This window comes from Paroedura picta, chromosome 16, assembly GCF_049243985.1.
Source record: "Paroedura picta isolate Pp20150507F chromosome 16, Ppicta_v3.0, whole genome shotgun sequence".
NCBI classification, from domain to species: domain Eukaryota; kingdom Metazoa; phylum Chordata; class Lepidosauria; order Squamata; family Gekkonidae; genus Paroedura; species Paroedura picta.
Genome location: NC_135384.1, coordinates 7,056,084 through 7,084,077, shown reverse-complemented (window position 1 = coordinate 7,084,077; position 27,994 = coordinate 7,056,084). Strand labels below are relative to the sequence as shown.

The window sequence follows — 27,994 nt, the reverse complement described above, 5'->3', positions numbered from 1 at the left end:
TGAAGGGAGGGATGCAGTTTTCGGTGAGGGACACTAGTTATCCACCGAGTGCGTCTTCTACACCAATCGGAGCCGCCTTCTGCTGGCCGGCCAGCCAATGGGATTCCTCAAGCATCCTGTCTAATTCATTCCTTGCCTTTCCTTTACCAGAGTGGATTTCCATTTTTTAATAGAAAGTGCTCACTTTTGGTGTGGGTTATTATTTTTTTTTTCTTCTTCTTCTATTAAGGAAAATTAAAACCTTTCCTTACCGAGGACGGGAGGGACATCTGGATTTTCAGGTGCTCCTGTTTTTATTTTTACATCGATGTTGCTGCTGTCGGGCTACAGCACAAAACCCTGCACCGACAGGAGAAGTGTTTTTTTTGCATGGGATTTTTAAATACTGATCAAGGTAAGCCAGGGGGTTTTGCAGTTCCTGTTGGTAATCTGGGATGGAGGAAGTCAGGGCAGACGAACGGGGTGACAGTTCGCTACCCAAAGGGAAAGAACTGGCAAGAGCTGAAGAGGAGGAATTTTTAAAGGATTTGGTTATGTCTGGGTGCCTGGTGGCATACACATCAAGTTATGAGGACATGTCTCTCCCCCTCCCCCCTCCCCACAGACTTAGGAGAATTTGTGTTCATATGTTTGGGGATGTGTACTTATGTCTCAGCGCCTGCTGCTTTCAGAGGTCTCTGCCTCTGATGCCAAAATCTGTTGGGAATTCTACAAACAGTTTCTCCAGGAGGGTGGGATGGCCCTTAGCGCTGTCCAGCTGCTGGGTGTTGCTTTAGAGGTGGCATTCTGGTGCAAATGTACCCCCGACCCTCCCAACCCGATCTGAGTCTCTCAGAAAACAGGATTGCCTTGAGATTCGGAGGAGATGCGGGATGGTTTGGAGGGATGGTTTGGCGGGATGCAGGTCCCTGAACAGGGACAATTTTGTCTAGTGGTGCAGACAATTGTACCTGCGCGCGCATGTGTGCACTCGAGGCGGCTGGAGAAGAGTGGTTAGTTTCCTTTGGCACATTTTTGAGACTGAGCGCACCTGTGCTTCTGAGACCTCGGGTGCTGCTGCCACTTGGGATGGGTGGTTGGCTGTCTAGCCGGGCTACGCGTGAGCATGAGACGGAGGCTTTTGCCTCTTTCTGTGGGATGCTCAAGAGGGTACGCTTTTGCTAGGCGTGAGTGTGCGTGCACGGATCAGTGCTGCGGGTCTGAGCATGTGACATTTCCTTTGTGTGTAAGTGCGTACCCCATCGTGAGTTGTGCTTTACGCTCCTTGCTGCTTTGTGTGTGTGTGTTTGTGTGTGTGCGTGCGCGCATGTTCGTGCATGCATGCGAGGCTCTGAGTGCTACTTTGCGCTCTGTTTTGTCTCTGCGTGCGTCTCTGTGTGGGCTGAGATTCTCTTTTAGCAGCCTCGGCATGAGCCTGTGGCATTTGCACAGGAGGGTTACTCGTTCCTTCTAACCTCTCTCCACCAGCATACACTCACGGATGGACACGCACACAATACGCACTGAATGAAGATGATAGAACTGACTCTTCTGAGATTTCACTGGCTGGCGGGACCTGCACAGATTAACCCCAACACACCCCCTTTCATCCACTCCCTGGGGCAGCCTCCCTGGGGCAGCCCTGGGGCTGGAACAGCCTTCTGTTCTTCTGCCTGAATGTGACAAAGGGAAGGATCCAACAAGGGCTGGCTTCAAATGCATGTGTGCTACACATATAACAGAATCCTTAACAGCATGCCCTTGCATGTCTGCATTCCTGTTTCCCTGTGCATGTGTTGGGCATGTTTCTCTGTGCATGCTTTGTGCATGCATTGGGAGAGTCCGAACATATTCCTCAGGCTGAGCATACCCCCTCAAGTCCCTGTGTGTGAATGAACCCAGACAGGAACGGATGCCTGCACATGTGAACAGGGGATCGATCGCACAGGGTATGTGTCACCCTAGACTGTCACTGATAGAAGTTTATGCCTGCCGTCGCAGAGCGTGCATGAAGTGCTTGTTTGCGCATACCTAGGTGTATAATAACTCGGCACCCTTGGGAGCGTACGCTGAGATCGGCTTGGTGCACATGTGAAGGAGGGAGGCAGCTGCGTGAATGCCAGAGGCGCAACCGAAAGGAATGACACCTTTCTTGCCAGGTGTCACGGGTGCTACCGGGGAGAGTGTGCAGGTCATGCACACCCACAGGTGCTTTGCTGGCAGAAGCTCCTACTGTTAGAGGAAGGGACATGAATGGAGGAGGGGGGAGGGGGTGCGTCCCAGATAGCCAGGGGTGGGAGAGTGGATATCAGGACCAATGGAAGGAAAAGCAAATCTCACAAAAAAGATGACATGAAGGGGGAAAGATGTCAGGGGTGGGGGGGTGGAAGAAGAATTATGAAATAAGAGAGATTAAGGAAGGAATGGAGAGTTACTGGAAGCCAAAGAAATGGTGTAAGGGGGGAGGGAAGCTGACACGCAGAGAATGAGCTTCATCTTCGATTTATGTTTGTGCTTCCCTGGCTGAGCTAAAGAGTCACCCCCCTTCCCCCGCACCCCCAGGGCTTTTGGAGCCTTTTTGGCACTAGAGCCCCCCCCCCCCGGGGAACAGAACCAGAGAACCCCAGTGGTGGTTCTCTTGGAAGGAGGAGGAAAGGAAGGGGAGAAGGGAAGGATGGGGAGAAGGGGGAGGAGATAATGGGTCCTGCAGTTTCCATGGCAACGTTGTCATGGAAACAGCAAGGCTGCATGGATCTGTCAGATGAATGAAGACCAGTCATTGGGGGAAGCAGAGGAGAAAGGGTATGTGGGGAGGGGGGGTTCTTAAGGGTCCCCTGGACTCGGAGCGGGGTCACCGTATGCTGCCATTCGTGTTAAGGTCACAAAGATGTTTCATAGAGGTGTGTTCTATTTTGGGTGAAACGGGAATGATGGAGGGGATTTCTGGGAGGAAAGTGGATCTTGGGGTCTTGTGGGTTTGCATGGACGGCAGAAGTCACAAACAAGGAAATGCTACAGCGCACAAGGCCTGATCTATCCCCGGTAGGCAAAATCATGAAACCCTGGCTCACTCACTCACTTTGGCCATAGCATGTGACCCAACTCAATGGAGAAAGCAATTATGTTGGGGTTGGTCAGTGGCAAAAGGAAACCAGGCCGACAAAGAATGCGGAGGTTAGATACAATCAAAATGGACACCGGCTAGAACATCAAAAAAGCTAAAAGAAGCAGTGCAAGATTGGAAAGCATGGTGACTTTTGAGCCATAGGGTCGCCAAGAGCCGGACTCGACTGAATGGCTAACATCACCACCATCTTGAGGGCTAGTCTAGAGGAGTCGTAGGTATGGATTGGGAGAAGCATCTAGGCTGTTTTGGATGGACAAACACGAGCCCAAGACTGGCCAGATGTGGGTCATATGAGTGCCTTGTGAATAACTGGTGGTTCCCCCCCCCCATGCATTTCCCATCAGCAGTGAAGAAATGCACCTTCATTTTGGCAGTCCTGAGAGCAAACATCCCCTCCAGGCCAGCCATTTTGGGAACAGATATTTGTGGGCCATGTGGCCAACATGATGTGAGGCCTTATATATATTATGCTGGACGAGCAATTCCCAGTCATTCCCAGCCCCCATCCCTCTCAGAGTCCATTGTGTGATTGGTTGTGGCCACCAGCAGCCATGCTAGAGCAGAGGGTTGAAGATTTGGGCAGCTCCTGTGCGATATCAGGCATGATGGGAGAGAGAGGGCTTCTAGGGAGATGGTTGGGCTTAGTGTCCAGCCATGCTGAGTTGCTCCAACAGCCCCCAGCTTGGTTCCCCAGAACGGTGATGCTAACCTTGGCGTTTTTGTAAAGGTTGGCCTATCAATTCACACAAACTGTGGGGTTTATTTATTAATTATATTTATATACCGCCCTCCCCTGAGGCTCAGGGCGGTTGGCCATTGCTACGATTGCAAGCCCGCTCCTTCTTGTACGTGACTAGAGAGGTTTGCTACTGCTGACTTCTCTTTCCCCTCTGTTTGTCATCTTCTTTTGTGGCTCAGCTGCAAAGCAGACACCACAACATTGTTTGCATGTGCAAATCAGATCCAAGCCCACTTCAGGGGGGTGAGTGGGGGTAGAGAGATTGGTCCTGATTTGCAAACCAAGAACCCAATTGACAAGGATGGCATTTTTGCAGGGGTTTGCGTGTGTAAATAGTACAAATGTGAGGGTTTTATTTAGAAACAGGGTTATATTAAACCTCAGTTCAGATTACATAATACAGGTTGGGAACCCTTTGCCGCCTTTTAAGCATCTTACTGTGTTAAAAATCAAGGCGGTCCAAGAATAGGTATGAGCATAAATTTTCGGGTTTATTTTTTAATGACCACTTCTGGGGGAAATGAGATTTAACCTGTATTACTAGAACTAGAGCCCTGTCCTGGATAACTCATGTTGGCCTGAATTTGTTATTGTTATTGTTATTGTTATTTTGTTATTGTTACATTAGATTTCTAGCCCGCCACTCCCAAAAGGCTCGTGGCGGGTTACAAAATATAGATACATAAAATCCCCTATAAAATTACCCCTTAAAATTACAAAAAAAGTATCACATAATCTACAAAAGTCCAAGATGTACTGCGACGAAGAAAGCCGACTAAAAACGCCCCCTCCTATCAATTCTGGGGGTAGACATAGGGGGATATCTTAAGCCGCCAGCAAGATGGACCAGATTTTGGATGGCAAACAGGGTCAGTCCTGGTTAGTATTTGGAACGGAAACCACCAAGAAAGGACATGGCCTTGATGTGGAGCCAGGCATCGGCCAATTTCCTCTGAACAGTTCTAAATCAACTGTGACTTGACAGCACAAAAAAACAAACAGACCAAAACTTACAACTAGTGCTGGATCTGTTAACACGGCATACAAGGGTATGAATCTGTGTACCTGACTCCTGCCTAATTTAGGCCAGTGAATCACCTGTATTACTCACCAGATTCAGGAGGGCTGCCATGTTGGTCTCTAGCAGCAGAACAAAGTTTGAATCCAGTGGCACCTTTAAGATCAAAAAAAGTTTTATTCAAGGGGTAAGCTTTAATGTGCGTGTGCACAACAAGTGGGAGCCACAGTCCACACACCCAGGGAGCGGCTAAGCAGTCAATCAGAACCACAATGTAGTGAAAATGTTTAACAGATTCAAGGACCATATTGGAGTAGCAAGCTAGTTTTATAAGGTTATCATTAGCTTGGGTTCAATTTGAGGGGGGGAGAAAAAATGCAATCTGGAATGGTAGACAGGTATGTCTTTACAGCATCTGCAAAGAAGAAGATGCTGGAAAGATACCTCCATGCTTGAGAGGAGATGGATGGAGCGTAAGGGCAAGGCCTCAGTTAATTACTTTCAGCGTTCCACAATTAAAGACTCACCTGCCCGTTAATCTCCAGTTTGGACATATTTATTTCCTTCATTATGTCCCCCGCACACCAGTTGAACCCAGGCAAATGAGACCCTTATAAACTTAGCTTGTTATTTCTGTTTGGTCCTTGAATCTGCTAAACATCTTCATTATGCTGTATGCTAATTTACCACTCAGCCTCGACCTGTATATGTTCCCCATTTCATTGCGTCTGAGGAAGCGTGCGTGTGTAACCCGAAAGTTTATACCTTGAATAAAACTTTGTTGGCCTTCAAGGTGTCACGGGATTTAAACGTTATTCCCCACCAGCGTTACCCTGTGCAAACATCTCACTGGAGTGGCTCTTTTAAGCCAGGAAGCTAAACCAGCCTTGTAAATAAACCCACCAAAAGAACTCACCCACACATTCATTCACTGACCTGCCTTTCTACATGTGCAAATTTTTCTATAAGAAAAAAAAATAATTAGGAACTCCGTCCCCAAAAATACATACCCTTAAGCCTCCACCTTTATGGTCCAGCGCACCAGTTAAGATCTTCTCTGCCTCAAGCCCCGGTCACCAAAAGCAAAGAGGCCTCACTTCAAAAGGGACGTGGGCAAAATGGAGAGGGTTCAGAGGAGAGTGGCAAGGATGATTCGGGGCCTGGGGACCAAGCCCTAGGAGGAAAGGCTGAGAGACTTGGGAAGGTTCAGCCTGGAGAAGAGGAGGCTGAGAGGGGACAGAGTTGCTCTCTTAAAGTATTTGAAAGGTTGTCACTTAGAGGGGGGCAGGGAAAGGTTCCTGTTGGCAGCAGAGGAGAGGACTTGTAGCTTTAAACTACGTGTAGAATGGTACTGGCTAGATATCAGGGGGGACACTTTCAGAGTTGCATAGTTCAGCAGTGGAATGGGCTGCCTAAGGAGGTGGTGAGCTCCCCCTCACTGGCAGTCTTCAAGCAGCAGCTGGACAGCTCCTTCTCCTGGATGCTTTAGGCTGATCCTGCATTGAGCAGGGGGTTGGACTAGATGGCCTGCCTGGCCCCTTCCAACTCTATGATTCTAGGAGGTTAGCCACTGGAGAGGTGGGGTCTGATGCTTCACATCTAGAATGCCCTCCCCTTTGAGGTTCACTCGCCTCACTTCCCTTGAGGTACCAGTCCAAAATATTTGTTGTTGCCCAGGCATTTTAAACAAAGGGCTTGTGTCTTTTGTCACTGCACTATGAGCTGCTTTTAGCCTGAGGACTGTTCTTTTAGCTTGTACTTTTGTGGCAAAAAAAAGAAAAATAAATAAAAAGTTGACTGTACTCATATAAAAGCTTATGCCGATCTACACCATTTCTCCCCTCAGGACTTGAGAGAGCTTTGGGAAAAGGTGCCGGCACTCAGTAACAGGGAGAACTATCCAAACAAAAATCCCTGGTTTTACCAATATTATTTTAGACAATTTGGTTTCATCGTCTTTTATGCCGTGGCTTATTTTTATCGGTGTAAACCTTTTCCATTGACATTTATTTATTCATCCATTGGCTTGACTTATCGCATTGATTTGGTCACATTGACTGGTTTTCTCCTGTTTTTTTTGTGGGCTTTGTTTGAGTTGGGAGTTGCCTCAAATAAGCCAGAGGAGACGCATGCTGCAAATGGACTCGATAAATTAAAAATAAATTAAAAGTAAATAAGTGGAATTGACCGGTCCCCTTCAGGCCATCAGCCAAATGGCTAAGCCACCTCTTCACACACGCCCTGCCAGCCGTCCCTGATGTAAAAATAAAGGGTCTCTTTTATTTATGGGCAGGTCTCTCTTATTTCCTTGTATGAATAACTCTGCCTTTCGACCAGATGGAGAGGAAAAGATAGGCACTTGCTCTGTTGAGGCAAAGGCACACGGTGAACTGCAGAAAACCTGACACATGTTCCTGTGGACATGCACAAAGAGCTTAAGGGTACAGGCAGGGAGGGGAAAATGAAAAGATGGGAACCAAGTGGGCAAAACCGAGATCACCTGCTGGGATGGATGGGGAACTGGTGTGTTGTTATGTGGGATTGAAATCTTAGGAACGGAACAGAGGTCTTGCATGCTAGCAAAAGGCACTGAGGAAAAAATCTTTATGCGTCGCATGCTGACAGAAATCTGCTGAGCCAGCGCGTTATGCAATACCCATTTCATTCCTTCATACATATAGATGCATACAACGCCTGGGATCATTCACAGATATGCAAAGCGACCTCCCCGCTTTGCTCCCAGACGCACACGGAGGCTTTTTATCCTGGCAGGCACCGAACAGACTGTTACAAACAGGAGCGACGAAAAACCCCTACACAGTCTAGCTCAGGGGGGCTTGGAAATCTGCATGGCTGTCACCACACTGCAGAGAGCAAAATGTGAGGGGTTGGAAGGGGAGGGTTAAAAAACAGAAGTCGTTGGTGCAGAATCCAGCAGGGAGAAAATGTGCCTTTCCTCTCTTTTTTCTCCCCGCTTAAAAAACAAATATGTTGAAATTTCATAATCGCGAGGGGAGGGATCTTCAAAATGCAGATAATTTTCTGCTAAAAAAACCCCCGAGTGAGTAGACAGGAGCTGTGTTGTTTTGTGTTGTAGGCCATAGGTATTGCCCCCCCCTTGATTGCTGAGGGGTAGATGGGAGGAGGCACACAGCCTGAAAGAAGACCCCAGGGTCTTCTAGGGCTCAGGGAGCAATCTTCCTATTCCACACTGTTTTTCTTCAATCCTGTAGCTTCCCACCCCAGTCCTCTCCAGACTAAATTCTGTCAAAACTACACAAGAAAGTGAGAAGCAGCAATATTGTGCAGTTTTCTCCCAGATAAGAAAATCTGGACTTTCTTGGTACCACACTTTCTTAGTGTACACACGTAAACACACACACACAGATGTTGTTTATTGTATCCAAATTGCATTACAAACCCTTGGTCACATGCAAAAGCCCATTAGCATGCTGTTTTGAAACACGTCTAACCTGTGGAATTCACACCCTCGTTTTTCAAAACGACAACCACAACAACGCTTGCGTAGCCAACCCCTCAGTTGTGACAGGCCACTGGGACAGGCTGAAGCTACAAGGAGCGGAATGAAATTACAGAGAAACAAGCAGTTGTTTTACCTGAATCTTTCGCATATTTTGATAGTGTTTTGCAGCTGTACACTTCTAGCAGTTTCCAAATAGATAATAAACATCATTATGTGTTTGTGTGCAAAGTCCCTGCAAATCAGGGCCAATTTGTGGTGATCTCTCAGGAGGTTTTCGAGACAAGCAAGGAACAGAGCTGGTCCCAATTCTTTCCTCTCTGTGGAGACCCTGAACTTGGGTGTGTGTGTGTGTCTCCCATTCAAGTAGTAAGCAGTTTTTGAGATCTGAAGATACTGGCCATCCAGACACTAACCACGTAGCTTCTGAGACGTCTCAGATCGGAATGTTAAACTGGCAACGACGTACTAGCAAAGAAATCGGCACAATGACGAGCTACTTGCCCAAAGTCCTTTTAAACAGTTCGGCTCTGCGTCTCCCCCCCAGTCCCCACGAATGACATTTCCTGCACTTTTTGGCACAGTGCGTTTCCAAGGACTGGGGCTGCCACTGAAAGAGCCCACGTACAAGTTGAAGCCGTCCTAACGTCTCTTGGCGTAGGAACGGGTGAGCAGTCTCTGTTGTGACAAGCGTGGCGTTCTCGGTGGCTCGTAACAGGAATTATGCAAATGCTCTTAATTTAATGATGAAGGATCCAGGCCTTCCCCCTCCCCCTTGCTCCAGAATGTGTGTTTTGCATGGACACATGAAGCTGTCTCATTCTGAGTCAGACCTTCAGACTACCAAGGTTTGGTGTAGTGGTTAGGAGTGCGGACTTCTAATCTGGCATGCCGGGTTCGATTCTGCGCTCCCCTACATGCAGCCAGCTGGGTGACCTTGGCCTCGCCACGGCACTGATAAAGCTGTTCTGACTGAGCAGTGATATCAGGGCTCTCTCAGCCTCACCCACCCCACTGGGTGTCTGTTGTGGGGAGAGGAAGGGAAGGCGACTGTAAGCCGCTTTGAGTCTCCTTCGGGTAGGGAAAAGCGGCATATAAGAACCAACTCTTCTTCTTCTTCTTCTTCTTCTTCTTCTTCTCGTTTGCCATGTTTGGCCGTAAGTAGCTCTCATGAGTCTCTTTCCTATCACCTGCTGCCTGATTCTTTCAAGAGGAGAGTCTGGGGATTGAACATGGGACCACCAAGCCACAGCCTCTTCCAGTTTCCTTAGCGAATTAAAAAAAAAAGAATCAAAAACATACAAGTCACAGTCAAGTCCAAGATTTTTCAACCAGGGTTTTATGAAATCCTGGGGTTTCTTGATGGCCGTAGAAGGGTTTGCTGGATGGGTGAGAGTGAATTAATTTTTAAAGTCTTTTTAAAATTTGTTAAACATTTATCAGGTGATATGGCAGTATATGGTCGTGTTGACCCACCCGCTAGTCCCAAAATGGCCGAGGATGGGCTTGGAGGGGGTGGGAAGGGGAGGGGCCTCAGGTGGGCCTGTGCACTGCTCTGTTTTCCAACCATATTCTTCACGATTGCACCACTTCTGGAGGTTCTCAAAGCTTTGAAGAATGTTCCCGGGGTTTCTCAGTGGTGAAAAAGTTGAGAAAGGCTCGTCTAGGTCCTGTCAAAGAGTCAGTTTGACTTATATCCAGTAAATGCTCTATATTTTAATTTGCACAGAATTTCTCCCAGCAGACCAGCCTATGTTGGGAGTATCTCTGCAAAATCTCTGCATAAACTATCCCATTCCCAAGCTCTTTCAGATCCTTCCTCAAAACCCACGTTTTCCCTCTGCGCAATCCGTTTACTCTCCATCCTCTGCCAAAGGGAGGCCTCTCGGATTGATTTCTCTGTTTACCCCTTCCTCCAAATTCTCCCTCCCCTGCATTGACTCACCTGCGTCAATGTTTAATTTGTAACGAGAAGGAGACCAAATTTCAAAAGCAGTGCGATTCTGTCCCTTTCAGCTTTTTCCTTTCCTTGTGCGGAAGAAACCCAGGAGTCGTTCATTCCCCCCACAAACACCAGCTTCTCATTCCTCTTGAACTATCCTGTTAAAATTATCCTGTTTTTCTGATATTTCTTCACCCAAGGCATTCTAAACGACGCATAAGAGTGGCATAAAATGGCCTAAATCAACAAAATCGTCACATATGGCAACCACAGAAATGAGATAACGTAAAACCAGTGACACCATACGTAACTAAAAAGAAAGAAAATAGCAACCCTGACTTGTAAGCGCCTCAGGGCAGGGATTTCTTATCTTTTTGGGACTCGGGCCATTATATAATCCCAGAGGCTGGATGGCAGTTCTTATGAAGAACCCCTCTATCACTCAGCTTTGATATATCTAATTTAATTTCTATTGTCAGTTTTAACAACCATAACCTTTTAGGCTCCGCATTGCCATTTCACTGATACATCCTGTCTGTGTGAAGGAAGCCTCAGGATTGCGAGGAACCCCATGAGGGGGGTCAGTCTGTCTGCTTTCTTAGCCCAAACACACAAAATCCCCCTCAGCGGAGGTTGGGGAATTGCAGTGTAGGTGGTAAGGCAGCTTTTGCTCCCCGTACACTGATCTCCTTAACTGTAGCGCTCCACATTTCCCGCTGGAGTGAATAGCAGCCATGGATTTATGTGGGTGACTGATAATGTTATTCTAGCGTCTGAGGACTGCTTATTTCTTCAGCTCGGCCACACGGCTTTGTTCCTTGGTTAGAGTGTGGCAGTGACACTGGAGTGAAAGGATGTGACAGAATGTCACCGTCTAATCTGGTTTCTCTGTACAGGAGACAAACCGGGGAGAAGAAATCCGGTTCTTCTTCCTGCCAGCCGCTGGGTCAATGCTTTGAAACTCGAAGCCACGCTTTTGACCATTGGGGAGCCCCTGAAATGATTTTTCAGGCTTCGAGGAGCCCCGGAAGTGCTGTCAGCTGGCCACGATTCCCTGTCACACCCGCAGGAAGTGACATGTCACCCTGGAAGTAACATCACCACCTGCATTAACAGGCATTAACAGGCAGGCTTGGAGAGGACTGGGGGGGACAACACAGGATGTTCTTTAAGGTGGGAGGAGGTGTGCAGGTGCAGAAACCATGCTCAGGAGGGGGAGCATGGAAGTGATTGGTTCCTTAGCTTGTGACTGAGTCCATTAAGGCAGGCAGGAGTGGAAATACCGTGGACCCCTTTCAGAGGTCCTGCGGACCCCTCGTTGGGAATCCCTGCTCTAGAGAGCCATGGCCAGGCAGAGAAGATAATACAGCACTAGATGGACCAGTGGTGATGGATTCACATGCAGGTTCTAAGATGCTGGGTTTTAACCTACTGGAGCATCCTCGGAAAGTGAAGGATGCTTCCCACCTTTAGAACAATCCTCCTCCCCTCACCTGCAAATTTGTGAAGATTTAATTCACTAATTGATTAATTGGCCAACCTTACCGAAGCCGTACTCTTCTAAGTCTTTTGAAATCAAGGACCCTAGAAGGGTGATGCTGTATTTGTCACCTGCGCTTTTATAATTGTACAATTAATAGATTTCATTCATTCATTCATTCATTCATTCATTCATTCATTCATTCATTCATTCATTCATTCATTCATTTATATACCGCCCTCCCTGGATGCTCTTTTATCAAGTGACAATTCTAGTGAAATCCCTTGGGGGGAGCATTTGAACCCCTTCTCTCTCTCTCTCTCCTTCCCCTCTACTTTTTCCATGACGTGTTTTCAAAGGATGACGAATCCATAAGTTTTCCTTTATCGTCCTTAAGATTTCTTTTCCCAGGGGGATAGAACGTCTCTTTCGTCCCTGTAGCACCCACCAGCAGTGACTGGTTTCCTGCCGGGCTCTTTGAGGACCGGTGATTGTTTCCGGCTCTCTTTGTAGCACGAGAGGTATTTGGAGTCGCAAGGCCTGAATTTCTCTATAAAGAGAACGTTCTTCACTGAGATGCTGCAAGAGAAGGTTATCCTGCTTATTGCTAGAGAGGGAAGTGGTACTTCTTGTTCTCAGCTGAGATGAGAAAACAGATTCTTGTGTAGGAGAACAGAAGCTGAGCTGAACAGGTGGGAAAGAGGAAACAAAAAGGGTTTTCTTGTGCTTTACGGACTGATTTATATGGTGTCCTCAGGGGGACATGGTCAGGAGGACCTTGGTAGCTTGATGCTGGCCAAGATGGACTACATCCACCAGTATTCTCCTAGTTTTACTGCCTTGTTTGACTGGTGAGGCTGAGGAAGTTCCTGACAGGATTGCTCTGTGAGAACAGCACTATCAGGACTGTGACTAGCCCAAGGTCAGCCAGCAATGTGGAATCAAACCCGGCTCGCCAGATCAGAAGCCACAATGCTTAAACCCTACATTATCTGGCCCTCAAGCTAATATGCCGTCCCTTAGAGCCAAATCACCTGTAAAAGTTTTTTAGCTTAACTTCAGAGTTCTGGGTTTTTACTAAAGGAAACATCACCTTTCCCTCTTTCCTCTTTGCAGGATTTCTCCCGGGGACTCTTTTGTAAACTTTTTTTTTAATACGCTAACCACACTGCGGGCAAACCGTGCTCGGTCTTCTCAGCCCCGTCTCGCGTCACCATGCACCAGCTGCTACCCGTACTGATTTACGCAGCGTTCGAGACCCTGGCTGGGCATACGGCGTCGGCTGTCTTTCAGGCCTCACCCCACACGAACCGGAGCTGGGCGCTGCCCACCTTCTTGGCGCACCTCAAGCGCTTGGCGTCCTCCAACGTCACCACCACTGTGATCAGCAGCAAGGGGCCGGCCTCCGAGACGTGCCAAGGCTATTACGACGTCATCGGCCAGTACGACGCGGCATTCAACTGCACCACAGGGGGTTACCGCTTCTGCTGCGGCACGTGCCACTACCGCTTCTGCTGCGAGGATGGCTCGAGGAGGCTGGAGCAAGGGAAGTGTCCCAAGAGCCCGCCGTGGCTCACGACCCCGTCCACCGGCACGTCCACAAAGGGGCCCGAGGCGCCCAACGGGAGCAAGCAGACGGGCAACAGCACCGTGTACGTGATCTGCGGCGTCATTAGCTTCACCTTGGCAGTGGCCGTCGGCATGAAATTCTTCTTCAGCAAAGCCTCCAGGAGGCCGCACGGGAGAGAGCTCAACGTGCCCAGGTAAATGCGTACGACAGAGTCGGTCCTCTGGTGTTAAACCTGGCAGGGTGTTGCTTTAGAGTCGGACTTGATCGACAAGTGCCCGAGTCCCCAGAGCTACCGTGAGGACTCTGTATGGTGTGAATCGGCCACCTGGAGTGGATCTGGGGTGGTTCAGTTCCACTTGGGGAAAGCGGGCATCCCTGGTTGACACATTCGATTTGCCAAGTTGGGGTAGGGGTGTTCTTTGGAGCAGGGGGTGGCTGAAAAGAGGTTGTTGTGGCAGTGCTAAGGTATGTCTGGAAACTGATTAGCCTGTCCGTTGTTCTCAGACAAATGGAAGGGCCGGGGGTGAAACAAGGGGAATGGAGTTTATCTGTTTTATTCTAGAGCAGTGTGTATTCTTTGAGCAGGGGAGCCAGCTTGGTGTGGTGGTTAAGAGCGGTGGCAAACCGGGCCAGATTCCCTGCTCCTCCACCTGGAGCCAGCTGGGTGACACTGGGCTCATCACAGCCCTGATAGTTGTGCTCTCACAGAGCAGTCCTGTCAGAAGCTCTCTCAGCCTCACCTCCCTCACAGGGCGTCTGTTGTGGGGAGACGAAGGGAAGGCGATTGTAAGCCTTTCGGTAGAGAAAAGCAGCATATAAGAACCAACTCTTCTTCTTCTTCAGTAATTTCAGGGCTCTCTCTCTCAGCCCCACCTGCCTCACAGGGTTTCTGTTGTGGGGAGAAGAAGGGAAGGCGACTGCAAGCCGCTTTGAGACTCCTTTGGGCAGTGAAAAGCCATGAAAACCAACTCTTCTTCTATGTCAAAACTGCATCCCAAGGAAGTCTGAAGTTTCCTATGAGTGTGTTAGAGGTTTCTCAGTGAAAAGATGGGTAATGAACAGGAGAGGGATAGTTTTCCTGCAAAATAATTGTATACCTGGCTGTTGTGGGTATTCTGGCCTGTAAGGTCATGGTCTGGTAGTTCTAATCCCTGATGTTTTGCTAGTTGCTCTGACTGGTCTCTTCAAATGCCATGCCCTGCCTCTGAAGATGTCAGCCACAGTTAATGGCCTAGCATCGGGGACTAAAACCACCAGACCACAGCTACACAAGCCGGAATTCCCAAAACAGCCAGTCGACTCCAGCTGAGAAAGCCTTAAAGAATTCATTAATTAAATACTGATCAGGACTCCCCTGCAATGCGCAAAACACTAAATGTGCAAGGGTCCTCGCCATGGTATCCCCTGACACCTTTCCTAGTGCTCCCCAAGTGTTTTCAGAAAATGCGTGGGGCCAGGCAGTGCTTTTGACTGGCCGTGGAACAGCTGATTGCCTGTGCATATTTTTTAAAATGTTGCTTTGGTGGCCGCCACTGCCACAACACAAGGGCCTTCGCTGTGTGACCGCAAGGAAGCTGTGGGTATGCCAGAAAATATCTTCAAATAGTATATTCATTTTAAAAGGCCTTCTGTTAAACAGAGCCCCTGCCTGAATTGTGAAACATTTATTATTAGATTTATGAGTGACTTCACTCCCAGACATTTTGCGGTTGGCTCCGCCTCCTGTGGCAGCCATTTTATAGATGGCTCTCCTTCCTGCGGCAGCCATTTTGTGTCAGAATTCCAAAGGTGTTCACAGGCTCAAAAAAGTTGGGGACCCTTGCGCTATTGGACTGGGGACCTTCTGTGGAATGTAGCTTGACTTTAAATGGTTCATACAGCACATGAAACAAGGCGTTCACCCAGCACTATTCCCCGTAATCCTAAAGCTGGTGAAATGCATGCGTCAGGGGTCTTGGCTCAGCCACAACATTTGCTATGCACGAGTGCCTTGCAAGCCGTTTAACTGACTCTTGGGTTTCTTTCCCTGGGCAGAGCGCTGGTCGACATCCTCAGGCATCAAGCGGGGAGCAGTTCGTGCTCCGAACGCAACAACAGCCTCGTCATTAACTCAAACTTCCAAGACAACGGTTCAGCTCGGCCCCCCAAGAACCTGTACAGCACGGTGAAGCCTTCCAAAAGCAGCCACGGTAAGGGAAGGCAGGTGCAGCACCCGGGGTGGGGGGCAACTTTTGCAGCAGACACTGCAGCTATGTCTTTAACAGCCATTAAATCAGCCAACATGAGATGGCTGCCTACGTTTGTCTCCACGTTGTGGAAAGCTCAATTTTCAGCCACTGAGCAGCAGGCTTTTTGTTTTAATCCACTGGTGACTTTTAAACAAAACCAATTAATTTTTTTTATTATTAAGGTCATGATCATTTTTCTCCTTCCAATACAGTACAGCAGAAAAGATGTCCAAATATGAATTAGTCGCCTAATAAACTGGAAATAGTTCACCGCACAATAATTTCATAATTATCTGTCTATGTCCTTTTGATGGTACACCGTAGACACAATACAACGCAGAAGTCGGGGTACACAGTTTTATACTGCATTGTATCTCAGTCTGTGTTATATTGAGATCGGTATCCTCTGAGTAGCCTTGTTGGCAAAGGACTGGGATGTACCAGGCTTAAAGTGCTCCACCTCGTCTGGCCCTGTCCCCACTTGGTATACTTTGGAACCAAGCCAAACTCAGCTCTGAAGTTGCTCAGTTGGGCTAGGGGAGGGTTTACTACAAGGAGCAAACATGGGCTCCAGAGAGGCATTTGTGCTGCAGGGACCATTACAACTGAGGCTTACTAGCTTCTATGCCCAGTAAATGACATCCAAAGCCCTATTCCATTGTGACCAAAACATCCTGGCCTACAAAGGTGCCGATATCTTAGCAAGAAACCATCTAAGAACTCCAACGGATGCTGATCCGAGACCTTTGGAAAGAAGGAGGGACATATAAACGTATCAGAAATCCATCTCTTCCCCTGCCCTGACTCGCCTACACTAATTGATCCAGCAGAACTGGCATCAAAGACAGCACCCCCTAGAGACGGAGGTGCCCCTCACATCATAATTCTCTGATAAGTGCTCACCCACCTCTGAATTGTCCATCTCCCTGCCACGGCAGGAGGTAGCCCTCAGAGGATAATGCCTTCTGTTCTTCATGCCCACCTTAGCTCCAGGCCTTCCCTCACCCCATTTATTTTCTTGGAGGGATATCTCTTGCTAACTCCCGCTCTTTGGAGGGATACAGCTTTATAGATGTATATATTTATATCTATATCAGCAGCAGGCATTAAGCTGCAAGGCGTGTGGAGAAACAGCCTGTTTGCCATGACAACCAGTTCTAGCTGTCTGGCTGTCTTTGTGTCGGCTTGAACATTAATATTGGGGTTGCGTGAGTGTGGAGGGGGATTAAGTTAGTCATGAACTTTTCCCCTTCCCGGTGGAACAAAAGGATTCTGAGTGCCCCAAAAGAACAGCATATGCTATTTCCCTTCCTCCAGACCCCACCTGCCGATTTCCCTTGCCTCTCCAACACCCCAGGCCCTCTTGACCCCACCTTGCTGTAATCACCTTTCTAAAAACATTTAATGGGTGTCACAAACCCAGGATGCTCTTCCAAGGGGAACAAAACAAGCTGAGGCATTTCTTGAGAAAAGTTTATTGAAGACCGCAGAGAGCACTCTAGGTGGCTTCGCGATAGATAGGCATTGCTCAGAACAAAGTACTAGGGTTCATATAGAAAGCTCCCCTTTCCCCCTTCATACATAAATTGCATGCCAAAACCCTTTCCCACAGAAACCAGCCTCTTTTCCTCGAAGTAAAATGGAACATAGTTCTATCATCCAGGTGCCAAAGAGCTGGTAAGGCCATTTGGCCTTCAGACATAACACAGGAGCGGATAGATAACACCCCAGAGAACAGAACAGCAAAAACAATCTGGGAATCAAACAGTGGGAGAAGGGAAGGAGGCCATGTGCATCAGAAAACCAACGTATCGGAACCCGGAAAGAACAGGCATGTAGCATGGGGGGCGGGGGGGGCGGGCTATATGACAAGGGGAACCAGGGAAGTTGGCAGTGGGTAGCATGTTGCCTGCACGCATCACATTGGAAACTTCCAACTAGATTACAAATTTTTAATGGGGCCATATTCCACAGCCTCTAGCTTGGTGGAAAACAGCCGGAGAGAATTCAGGGCCAAGAGATTTCCTGGCTTGTGCACGAAGGGCCCAATTTGGCTGCTTTAGCGCTCATGGAAGTCAATGGCACCATAGACTATAATGAGAATGTTGGCATTTCTGCCTTTCCCGGGGCCTGGGGGTGGGGTGGGGCTTGAGGTACAGACTCCAAACTTTCAGGGCAACTCCAGGAGGCTCTTCCCTGACTCCCCTCCTCATTTCAAAATGATTGGTCCAAGAGGTGCACCTCTAGGGGCTCCCGAAGAGGGTGCCCCCATCCTTCCATTATATCTTGAAGCCGATGAGCTCACTCTGTCTCACTTGTGACATTTCAGCCTGAAGCTGAGAGATTGTCTGTTGGGGGAAAAACACATGGAAAAAAAAAACCCAATAATTTTCTCGCATATAGAATAAATACCGTATCAGGACTATTCTAGTTTTATCCATACAAGGAATGTAAACAGTTCGGTGCTTAAACATGCAATCCCATTCTTGTACATCCAACGGGTGTATTCGAGGATACGGCTCGAAAGTACAAACTAGCTCAGCCGTGCTTTTTCCAAGGTCCGTCCCTGTTGGGATTTAGTTTTGAACCGAATCAGGTGACCCCTAGTGGCGGAGAGAGGGAAATTATGCCCGCCTAACGTTCCCCACCACTTCTCTGGAATGCAAAGACCCCACCAAATCAGACCAGCAGGCGCTGGGAGATCTGTGATTGGCTCTTCCCAGTGTCCTATTACAAAGGAATTCACATAGCCCCTTGGTTTGGTTCAGTGCCACAGCATCGGAGAAGAGGGATTTCAACCCTTCCCCCCCTACCATCGTCAACTGAACCTCCCAATACTAGGCTATGAAGAAGGTGGTGGTGGTGGTGGTGGTGGTGGTGGTGGAATCCCTTGTTATTCACTTGGTCTACTTTGAGTCACTTGCTATATCCCAATCATTGCCCCTCTTCTTTTGCTTTGCAGATAACATGCATCACAATTACATGCACTTGAATGCCAGCAGTCCGAAGCATCACACAGCCACTTTGGGTGAGTGTAGGGAGTTGCTTGCTTCCTCTGCAGGAGGAGTGTGTAGGGATGGAACCTGAGAAGGGGGTGTTGGGAGAGGGGGAGGAACTCAATAGGAATGTAACGTGACCATGCAATGGACTGATGCCATCCTCTCTCCCTTTTCGGCCCTCAAAGACTGGCACATGAACCACACCCCCAGCCACTCCACGGGGAAGTACAACACCCTCAGCTGCTCCCGCTCCTTCCACAACCTCTCCCACTTGCCCCCATCTTACGAAACGGCCATCAAGTCAGAGCTGAACCGTTATTCCTCACTCAAGCGCCTGGGTAAGTCGTGGCATTGGGGGCTGGGACACAGGGAAAGAGCGGGGCTGATCCACCTCAAGGCTGGGGCGATGAGAGCAGACGAGCTGGGCCAGGGCATCCCATCTTGCAAGTGATAGATGTCCTTAGAGTTCTGCTGACAAAATACTTGGGTGTTGCAAACGTAGATAAGGAATGGCATCCAAAGAATAAAAGCAGAAAGACGGAATTCCGGAAAAAGCGTCTGTTGTGACGACCCTTCCTCAGTCTGGAAATTCTACCAATTAATCTTGCCACTTGCCTTCTTCGAAGGAAGTACTCCAAACACGGTTATCTACCAGAATATGAAATCCAGAAATAACAATTTTGGCACAAAGCTGTGAACAATCAGCATGATACTACCAAGATAAGTTTTTACCGCAATGGGATTCAAGCCTAAAAACTTCGTAATGGGGAAAATCCTCTTCTTCCACAGAGGCTGATGAATCTCCTAAATGTCATAAGCCATGATACTAGTTTTATCCTTCCTGTGCCCCTCTTACATTCGTTTCTTACATTCCCCGGGCCGCCCATCCACCCTGAAATGACATTTCACTTATTTCCCCCTCTCTCTCAGCAGCTGAGAAGGATTTGGACGAGTTCTATGTGAAGCGGAGGCATCTTGCCGAACTGACCCGAGGGACCCTGCCCTTGCATGCTATGAAGATGAACTACGACAGGGACGCCTACTCCGAGAAATCCCACAATCCGCGACGGGTCATGTCCCAGGAGCACATCCTTTCCGACGGCGGCGGCGGCGGCGGCGGGGGAAGCTACCGCCCGTCGCACTATGACTACACTATCCCCCGAGAGCGGGTCGTGTCTCACGAACGCCTCCTCTCCCGCGAAAATCTGCATTCGCAGGAGCACTTGTTGTCGCCCGAGCGGCTCCATCAAGGCACCGGTCCCTTCCAGGATATGCACCTGGGCCATCAGAAGGCGCACTCTCAAAGCAACGTCGGCACCAGCAACACCCCCATGCTTGACCACCATCACATGATGCAGATGAACTCGCAGCCCCCCGCCAACAACTCCCCCAAGACCACCGCTCCTTGGGAGGCCAGTAGTAACCAGGGCGCTGCCAGCCGGCGCCAGGGCTTTGCCACCAAGCGGCAAGCCACCATTGACCAACTTCAGTACATCCCTGGGCACCACACAGGCCAGCACATCCATACAGGCAGCAAGAATGAGGTCACCGTGTGAGAGGCCATATTCTGCAGCTCAGGTCAATTCGATTTTCCAAGGCCATATTTCTTAGCTCTTTTCTGATCCACTCCACCCTTTCTTTGGTGCTCATCATCTTTTCTTGGGGACCCCTCTCTCTCTCTCTTTTTTTCTCTCTCTTAAAGCTCTATGGCCTCCATCTTGGTTGATGTCAAGTCCTAGCCTGGTCTTCGATAACGTTATCATCACATCTCTGACTTTTGATGATACCCATCTGACTAACCAGGTCTTGATAATGTACGATGATGAAATTGGCCCCGGATGTGCGGATGACCTCTGTGCATTGGCTCGCGTCAACGTGTGATGATGTCAAGGCCTGCGTGGTGTTTTAACAGGGCATCTACCACACCATCTTGGCCAGCTTCTGAAGATGCTAAGAAGTCTCAAAAATACACGATGCTGCTGTTTTCCACTGCTGTTGAGATCTGATGACGTTGAAGCTGATTCTCAAAGACCAGGGTGGGTCTTTCACGCCATTGATAATGTAGCCTTGGTATAGACTTCGATGATATCATCAGGCCTCATCATACCTATGGGCCTTGTCTCAGTCGTTTGAATGCTGACGGCAATACCTGTGGATTTATTATGAAGGCGGCACCCACTTCTTCTGATACTAAAAGCGCTGTGAGCATTACCAAACCTTATGGAGCCTCCATTGACCAACAGATACCAACAGCACCATCAGTGGTGTCAACACTGTGGACTCTGTAAGCTTCTGCGGCTGACGTAAGCGCTGTGGGTCTCGTTGACCTCTGATGTCCTCACCATCAAGATTTGATGATGCAACACTGTGGACTTTCGATGACATCAGACTTGTCACTTCTGAATGATGTCAATGGAGGGAAAGGTTTGTCACCACATAGACTGTGACACAACCCTGCAGGCCATCACATAGGATTGGTGTGTTGTCAGCATTTTGTGATGTTGGGGTGAATCATTTGATATTTGAAGAGGCCTTGTCAACATTTGATCACAGCATGGCCCAATCTCGATGATTAAGGATGGTGTCTAGGTTCCTGTGCCTGTCAACTTTTGATGATGTCAGCACAATGGACTCAGCCAGCAGCTACAGATGTCAAAGTAGCCAGGCTTGGCAATGATGTCGACTTTTGGTGACTCCATCACTGTGGGCCTCATCCAGCACTGCTTGCATCATTGACTGCTGTGAGCTCATCCACTTTGGATGAAGTCACCCCTTTGGGGCTTCGTCTGCTTTTATGACTGGGATCACTACGTGGGACCTGGTTCATACCGGCACCTTTGTAGGAGGTCGAGGCACCTGACCCTACCGGTGCACAAGGTCATGACGACCTTCCAATTACATGATCATGTACTTTGCCCTCCCTCCCTGCCCCTTCTTTGCAAACACTCCAAGACAAGAATCATGGGAAACGGTGGCCATCTTGTCTTGTTGCCTCCCAAGTTTGGCCCAAGCAGAAGGTACAGCAAGTGGTGATGTTTCACCCCGCTCTGCCTTCTTTCCTTCTCATACTATTGTTATCGTACATCTGTGCCATGTCTCTGCTCACGAGGGATATAATGGCAGGGCCAGGGCCACCCCCTGTACATATCTTTATATATCGATAGCATTCTCTTTCACTTTTTTCCTAGTGCTTTTTATTAATTCCCCAATACTAGGGGTGACCATCCAGCCCTTAACCCTCCTCCTCATTCATGTAAGTGTAGTTTAAGCAAGGCTCCGTTTTTTCCAACTCTGTTAAACAACCCCCATATGCTACGACGACACTCAGGACTCTCAAAAAAGCTTTCATCCCATCTTCTCTTCCTTAGTAAAGTTGTGCTCTTTTGGAACTACACAAGAGAGACAAAGAGCAATGATGAGTGTGGTACGCCCCAACATTTAATAAGCCAGGAACTTTCTATATGGAACAAAATTCGAAGTGAGAATTTAAAAAAATAGTTTTTTCATGAAGGATTAAAAAAAAAAGGTATCCGGATGTTTAATATTTCCCTTTGCAGATTCCTAAATATATTCAGATCTGCTGCAGTTTTCTTATCAGAGAGACAGGGGGAAATTCACAGCAATTTGTGGGTTTGGCAAATTTTTCATTGCCGAGAACAACAAATTCCACCCGTCTCCCTGCCGATGTCCTTAATCACTTGGCTTGTCCTGTTTTCTCTTAATGGATGAACCTTTTGCACAGGAAACAGATTATTTTGTTTTCTTTTGAAAATCGACTGGGAAATATTTTTTTAAACGACAATTTTGGTGGGGAAAATGTTTAGGTTTTTTTTTTTTTTGATTTCTGTTTGCTTTTCTCTCAAACCAGGGAGAGACGATTTGTACAAACCACATTTGAAATACTGGATTTGTATTTGAAAATTTGTAACACCTCAAATTCCACAAGCACTGAAGTCTGTCAAAGGTACTTCAGTGGAAAGAGTCAAAAGAGTGTTCCGGATGGTTAGACCACGAACATTGCTGCCAAGAGCTGAAATTAATGCGATATTGAAAAATTTAGAAATTTCCACGTTTCCAGTTTAATGGTGCTGTTTTTTTTGTTTAAGCAGTTAGATTTGCCTGTTTCATTTTCCACACCAAAACGCTCTCATTCTGTGGTCGCTGTTAGAGATTAAAAGTTGTTCTCCGGTCAGAAAGTTTAATTAATCCTCCTCTGCCTCCATCTGGAAATGACTGCCTGTCTCATTCATCCCTATAGCAGAGTCAGGCTGCAGTGCATTTTATCCCATTTATCCCAATAGCCCCAGTCCAAAGTCAGCTTGTACCCATCCCTATGTTTTCTGCCCCCTTTCCTTTTATTCCCCTCATCAAACTCATATCAAGGGCTAATGACCTTTCTTTTTCAGGGGCAGACTGATTTTGTTTTTCTTTCCTGAACTTCTCAATGCAAAAACCTCGAGGAAGACAATGGCAGAACCACTCTCCCCAAAGGGTTGGTTTTGGATAGAGGCACTTGTGATGGGGAAAATATCTGAGGACTTATCCCGAATCGTTTCCGGATCTGGGCCAGATCAGAGCTACTCATTTTGTTGCCTGTTAATATAGGCCAGCGGATTTCAGACTTTTCCGCCTCCTTACCTGGGCACAATTCAACATCACGTCCAACTTTGGTTTATGTTAACCTAGTACAAACCATGGTTTGACCCTCCAAAAGTACTGTGAGAATTTCAGTCCACTTGGCATTCTATTCTCTAGGTGCAGCGCTCTTCAGAGGGAGACCGGCAGCCATGATAATGGTTTGTCAGCGTGGACATGTCATCCATACATAGGTAGCATGCCATAAATAGCATTGTCAGCTCCAGGTTGGGAAATTTCTAGAGATTTGGGGATTGGTGCCTGTGCTTCGGGTTTGGAGAGGGGAGGGACTTCAATGAGGTAGAATGCCGCCTTCCAAAGCAGCCATTCTTTCCAGGTGAACTGATCTCTGTCACCTGGAGAGCAATTGTAATTCCAGGAGATCTCCAGACGCTACCTGGAGGTTGGCAATCCTAACCATAAATCAGGGCTCTCCTACTTTTTGGAACTTTCAAGCCCTTTTGAAATTCTGACATGGTGTGGTGGTAGCCCTTCTTGGGCCTGTGTTTATACCAGCAGGCAGACCATAATATCAATCACAAGCACAGGCAGATGGCAAAGTTATCTGGGTCAGGTTGAGGTGATGGTGAGGTAGCCAGGTCATCATATCCTTGTCCTGATATGACCCAGGGATTTTTATTATTTAATGTTGGTAGCCAAGCTGAAGGCCTTGATGAAAGCCAGGGAGAACATGAGGAAACTCATTTGACACTTGAGAAAGGCAGGAAGGTCTGCAGTCTTTGGGTATCTCATGGGAGAGTTCAGAGTTCAGCAGCTGGACAGATCCTTATCAAGGATGCTTTGGGCTGATCCTGCAATTGAGCAAGCGGTTGAACTAGATGGCCTGTCTGGCTCCTTCCAACTCTATGATTATGCCTGAAACACACACGTTATTGGAAATGGCGCTGTTGTTTAAAAGATCCATGAAAACGTAATGTAGTCAACTATTTTTCTATTCCCCTCCTTGAAATAAAAAAAAAATCTATCTATTTTGAAGTACAGAGAAGTTCTCAGAGACCATTCCCTGAGGTTCAAACAAAGCCATTTTGGAAGTCTGTGCCCTTGAGAGGTTAATGCTCTTACAGACTTCTAGGTGCAGCTGAGATGTTCAAAAGTTGCCCTCCTCCAGGAGGAATGGGAATGTCGATATTGAGGCAGTCTGCGGGGGACTTGAAGCTTAGGCCTGCAGCGAATAATATTATGACGGGAAGAGAGGGGAAAGGTAGAGTTTGTGGTGGGAATAATGTCTATTTCAGTAGCTAAGCCTTAGCTTAGCCTCACCTGGAAGGCTTGCAACATGGAAACTTCCTTTTCTGTCACTTTGTAAGGACATGGCACAGAGGGAGCACAATGGCTATTATTCCATCCCTCAAGTTTTATACTACCAAAGCCATATTCTATGCCTGCCTAAAAGATGCTGAAGAGGTTCCATAGGAATCAGTGGTCCTCCAAAAACTAGGGAGAATTGAAAAAGGGGTCAGAGATAAGGGGGTTTGTGTGTGTGTGTGTGTGTGTGAGAAAGAGAGGGTGGGGGGAAATATATGCTTCAATTCTTACTCTTATCTAATTTCCCCTCAAACATTCCCAGACTATGTTCTAGTAGGCATGTCACCCAGAGCTCTGCTGTCCTAAGCCATCCTTAAAATGGTTTGACTCTCATGACCTCCTGCCAAAAATCCCTGTGGATTTCAGTTTTACGAAGCAGCAAGAATGCCTCTTCACACAACTGGGAGTCTCAGAAATGCAAAGGAGGAAGTCACAATCAGGGGGAATGCTTTGGCCACCACAGGCAGGCTTTTTCTCTTGTGAGAGCCAAGGATATAGAAGGGGTGGGTCATGCGATGGGAGGCCATTTTGTGTTTAACGAGATCAGTGTCTGTGGTTTTGTCTACATCAGAATTTAAGTTCACATTTATTAGGAGAATACACACATGTGGGACTGTTCAAGTTGTGTGCCTTGGTGCAACTCTTGGTTGCGGGAATGTATGGGAAGTGGTTAATACAAGCATTTTTGTTACAAGCGTTGCAACTACGTGTCAGCAAGAACAATGATGATGTATATAATAATCATGATGTATATTTTTGTTGCTGAATATTAGGCAAAGGTTGCTTCCTATTTTTACTGCTTGTTCCAGCTGGCATTTATTACTACATTCCCCCAAACAAGCTGGCCAAACAAGATTTTCTCCTCCACCGTTTTATGCTTTACTGTAGCGTTCAATTTTTTCGATGCTCTTTTTTGTGATGTGGTGAAAACCTGGAGAATGTCCAGTATTGTTTCGGGATGACTCCTCTTCTAGAACGTATCTCCTTTCCATGATTGTTCCTTTTAAGGGCAATCCTTTCTTCTAGAGTTTGCTGGAATTTATGTTTCCATTTAAAACTGAGGTGTGATCTCCGTTTTCTCTAAAGCCGGTTGCATCCTTTGGAGTTGGGTCAGAGACTCCATCCTTCTAGAGATGAGATGGTCCTTCATATTTCTACCATGGAACCGACCCTCATCAAATGATTGTTGGGTAATTCTTTCTCCTTCTAAAATGACTCCCTTGTTTTAGAACCGGGCATGGCTTCTGCATCCTTCTAGATATGGGAAGTATCTCTCTCTAAAATGGAACTAGGTAGCTTCTCCCAACGGACCACTTCCTTTTTGAACTTTAGTAGAATATTGCTTTTATACGTTGGTTTGTTACATCCCTCCTTCTAGAGTTGGGCCAATTCTCCTGCATTTTTGGGTTTGGGTTGAACCACATTTTTTCAGCTACTTCCACTGGCAGGCTGAGGGATTTTCTTTTTTCATTTTGTGATAAAGTTCTGTTGCCTGTTGGCATGCATATTCTTCAACAGCTGTGGTTTTAGTTAGGCATTCTGTTTTTTATGGGGTTTTTTTATAGAAGAGAATGAAGACACGTGTATTATATATGTATATTTTGAACAGAGACTGTTTGGGGGTCATGGATGTCTCTTTCACTCTTAAACCATGTGACAAAAAAGATTAAAATAAGCCATAAACCTTGTCGTACCAGCAAATCCAGCCTGGGATGAGACAGATTCGATAGCTGGTTGGCTGAAAAAAGTATGTTTCTGAACCCGAAAAAGTTGTGTGCAATTCCATACATGAATGTTGCTATGCTGGATCTCTCTATAGCACACTTCTCCAAATATCAGTATGTGGGAGAAGAATCTTCTCGATCAATTATCTTTCCCTTCATGCATAGAGAGTCTACATAAGGAAGCAGGTGTTTACAGTAATGGGGGGACCACAGTTTTCTAGAGCAGTCCTCAATTGGCCTACATGGTATGAAAAATAATAATAATATTAATAATAATAATTGCTCAGTAGTTCTGACAATGCAGTATAAGGATTATCAGGCAACAGGAGGCTAGTACTATGTGACACTCACGTCTCCCTCAGAATGCAAGGGGATTAATTAAAGGCAAATCCCAGTTGAGTGTTAACGTGAAAACTTCTGCCTAGTCTCCAGTTACAGCATGCACCAGTTACAGGGTAAATGGAACTGGGGTATCATAATGGCAAAGAAAATGAGCAGTGATCCTGGAAGGGCAGCAAGCAGTTGAATCCGAGCTACCGACTCAGCAGAGGAGAGGCATGCAACTCTCTCACCCTCAGCTCTGCCCCTTGTCATACTGGCCCGCTTCTCAGGGTTGTTGTGAAGGTGGCAACAAGATAATGTCTGTGGACGCTGAATGCCAAGTCATATTGCTGTTATGATGTCGTGAACTTCCATTCCAGTCTGTTCTCTCCTCCTGTTTGTTCATTCAGCAGTTATTTCAGTCATTTGAAATCTCTGAAACCTTCCACTTGAAATCAGTGCTTTGTTTTTTGCAATGCACAAATATTTTCTCCAGTGGCTCCTTTCTTCACCTCTAAGGTACCAACTCTGCTTTACTTGAAAAAAATGATCCCCATTATGCCCAGCAAATTTGCTGCCTTTTGGATTAAGAAGAAGAAGAAGAAGAGTTGGTTCTTATATGCTTCTTTTCTCTACCTGAAGAAGTCTCAAAGCGGCTTACAGTTGCCTTCCCTTTCCTCTCCCCACAACAGACACCCTGTGAGGTGGGTGAGGCTGAGAGAGCCCTGGATGTTACTGCTCAGTCAGAACAGCTTTACCAGTGCTGTGGTGAGCCCAAGGCCACCCAGCTGGATACATATAGGGGAGCGCAGAATCAAACCTGGCTTGCCAGATTAGAAGTCTGCACTCCAGTCCAGGCTGTGGGGAAGTTTTGAATGGTGGCCATGGCTTTCAGCCTCCTAACTTGGGCGACGAAAGTAAAACAATCATGAGAAATCATAATCTAGGTTGGGAAAGTGACTGTAGGAGGTGACTCTGATGCATCAAAGAGCAGGAAAGGTAGATCAGGAGCCCCCCCTCCACCTGTCCATCACAGGCAGGCCTACCTGTTTGACAGATGGCATTGACTTCTGAGTAATCTGCCTTGAGTCCCTGTGAGAAAGGCGGAACACACACACTCACACACATATTTATGTTCAAAAATCAAATTGCACATGACTTTCTGGGTGCCGATTTAAATCAGGTCAAAATTTTTGCTTAAAGCAAAATAATCTTGGCAAATTCCTACGCAATCAAACTGAATCGGGTTTCGTCCAGAAGAAGTTGCGGACCACACTCCACAGTATATGGGCTTCTTTCCCCGGCCCCAAGCGTCGATGTTATTTAAGGGATATATCCACTTGTTATGAAGTTTCTCTAGAATTGCTGTAAGTTCTCTCCCCAAAATAAAATAATGTTTCCAACTACTACTGGTGTTTGCTTGGT

The 27,994-nt window shown here is 47.2% G+C and overlaps 1 protein-coding gene across 2 annotated transcripts; it reads left to right on the top strand.

The window, feature by feature from the left end:
* Window positions 1-27,975, top strand: SHISA7 (shisa family member 7). Of its 2 annotated transcripts, none has more exons than XM_077314214.1 (6): window positions 1-394; window positions 12,883-13,529; window positions 15,371-15,525; window positions 18,527-18,592; window positions 18,749-18,901; window positions 19,497-27,975. In XM_077314214.1, exons 2-6 carry the CDS (start codon window positions 12,982-12,984, stop codon window positions 20,117-20,119), a joined length of 1,545 nt encoding a protein of 514 aa, XP_077170329.1. In that variant the 5' UTR covers window positions 1-394; window positions 12,883-12,981; the 3' UTR covers window positions 20,120-27,975. The 2 variants fall into 2 exon arrangements, with proteins under 2 accessions (XP_077170329.1, XP_077170328.1); XM_077314213.1 differs by having other exon boundaries at window positions 19,494-27,975.
* The last annotated feature ends 19 nt before the right edge of the window (window positions 27,976-27,994 follow it).

Excerpts from the sequence above, each read along its gene's own strand:
- SHISA7 (XM_077314213.1), top strand. The coding sequence starts at position 12,982 with ATGCACCAGCTGCTACCCGTACTGATTTACGCAGCGTTCGAGACCCTG. Across the intron at positions 15,526-18,526 it reads GCCTTCCAAAAGCAGCCACG|ATAACATGCATCACAATTAC; the intron begins GTAAGGGAAGGC and ends TTTGCTTTGCAG. Across the intron at positions 18,902-19,493 it reads TTCCTCACTCAAGCGCCTGG|CAGCTGAGAAGGATTTGGAC; the intron begins GTAAGTCGTGGC and ends CCTCTCTCTCAG.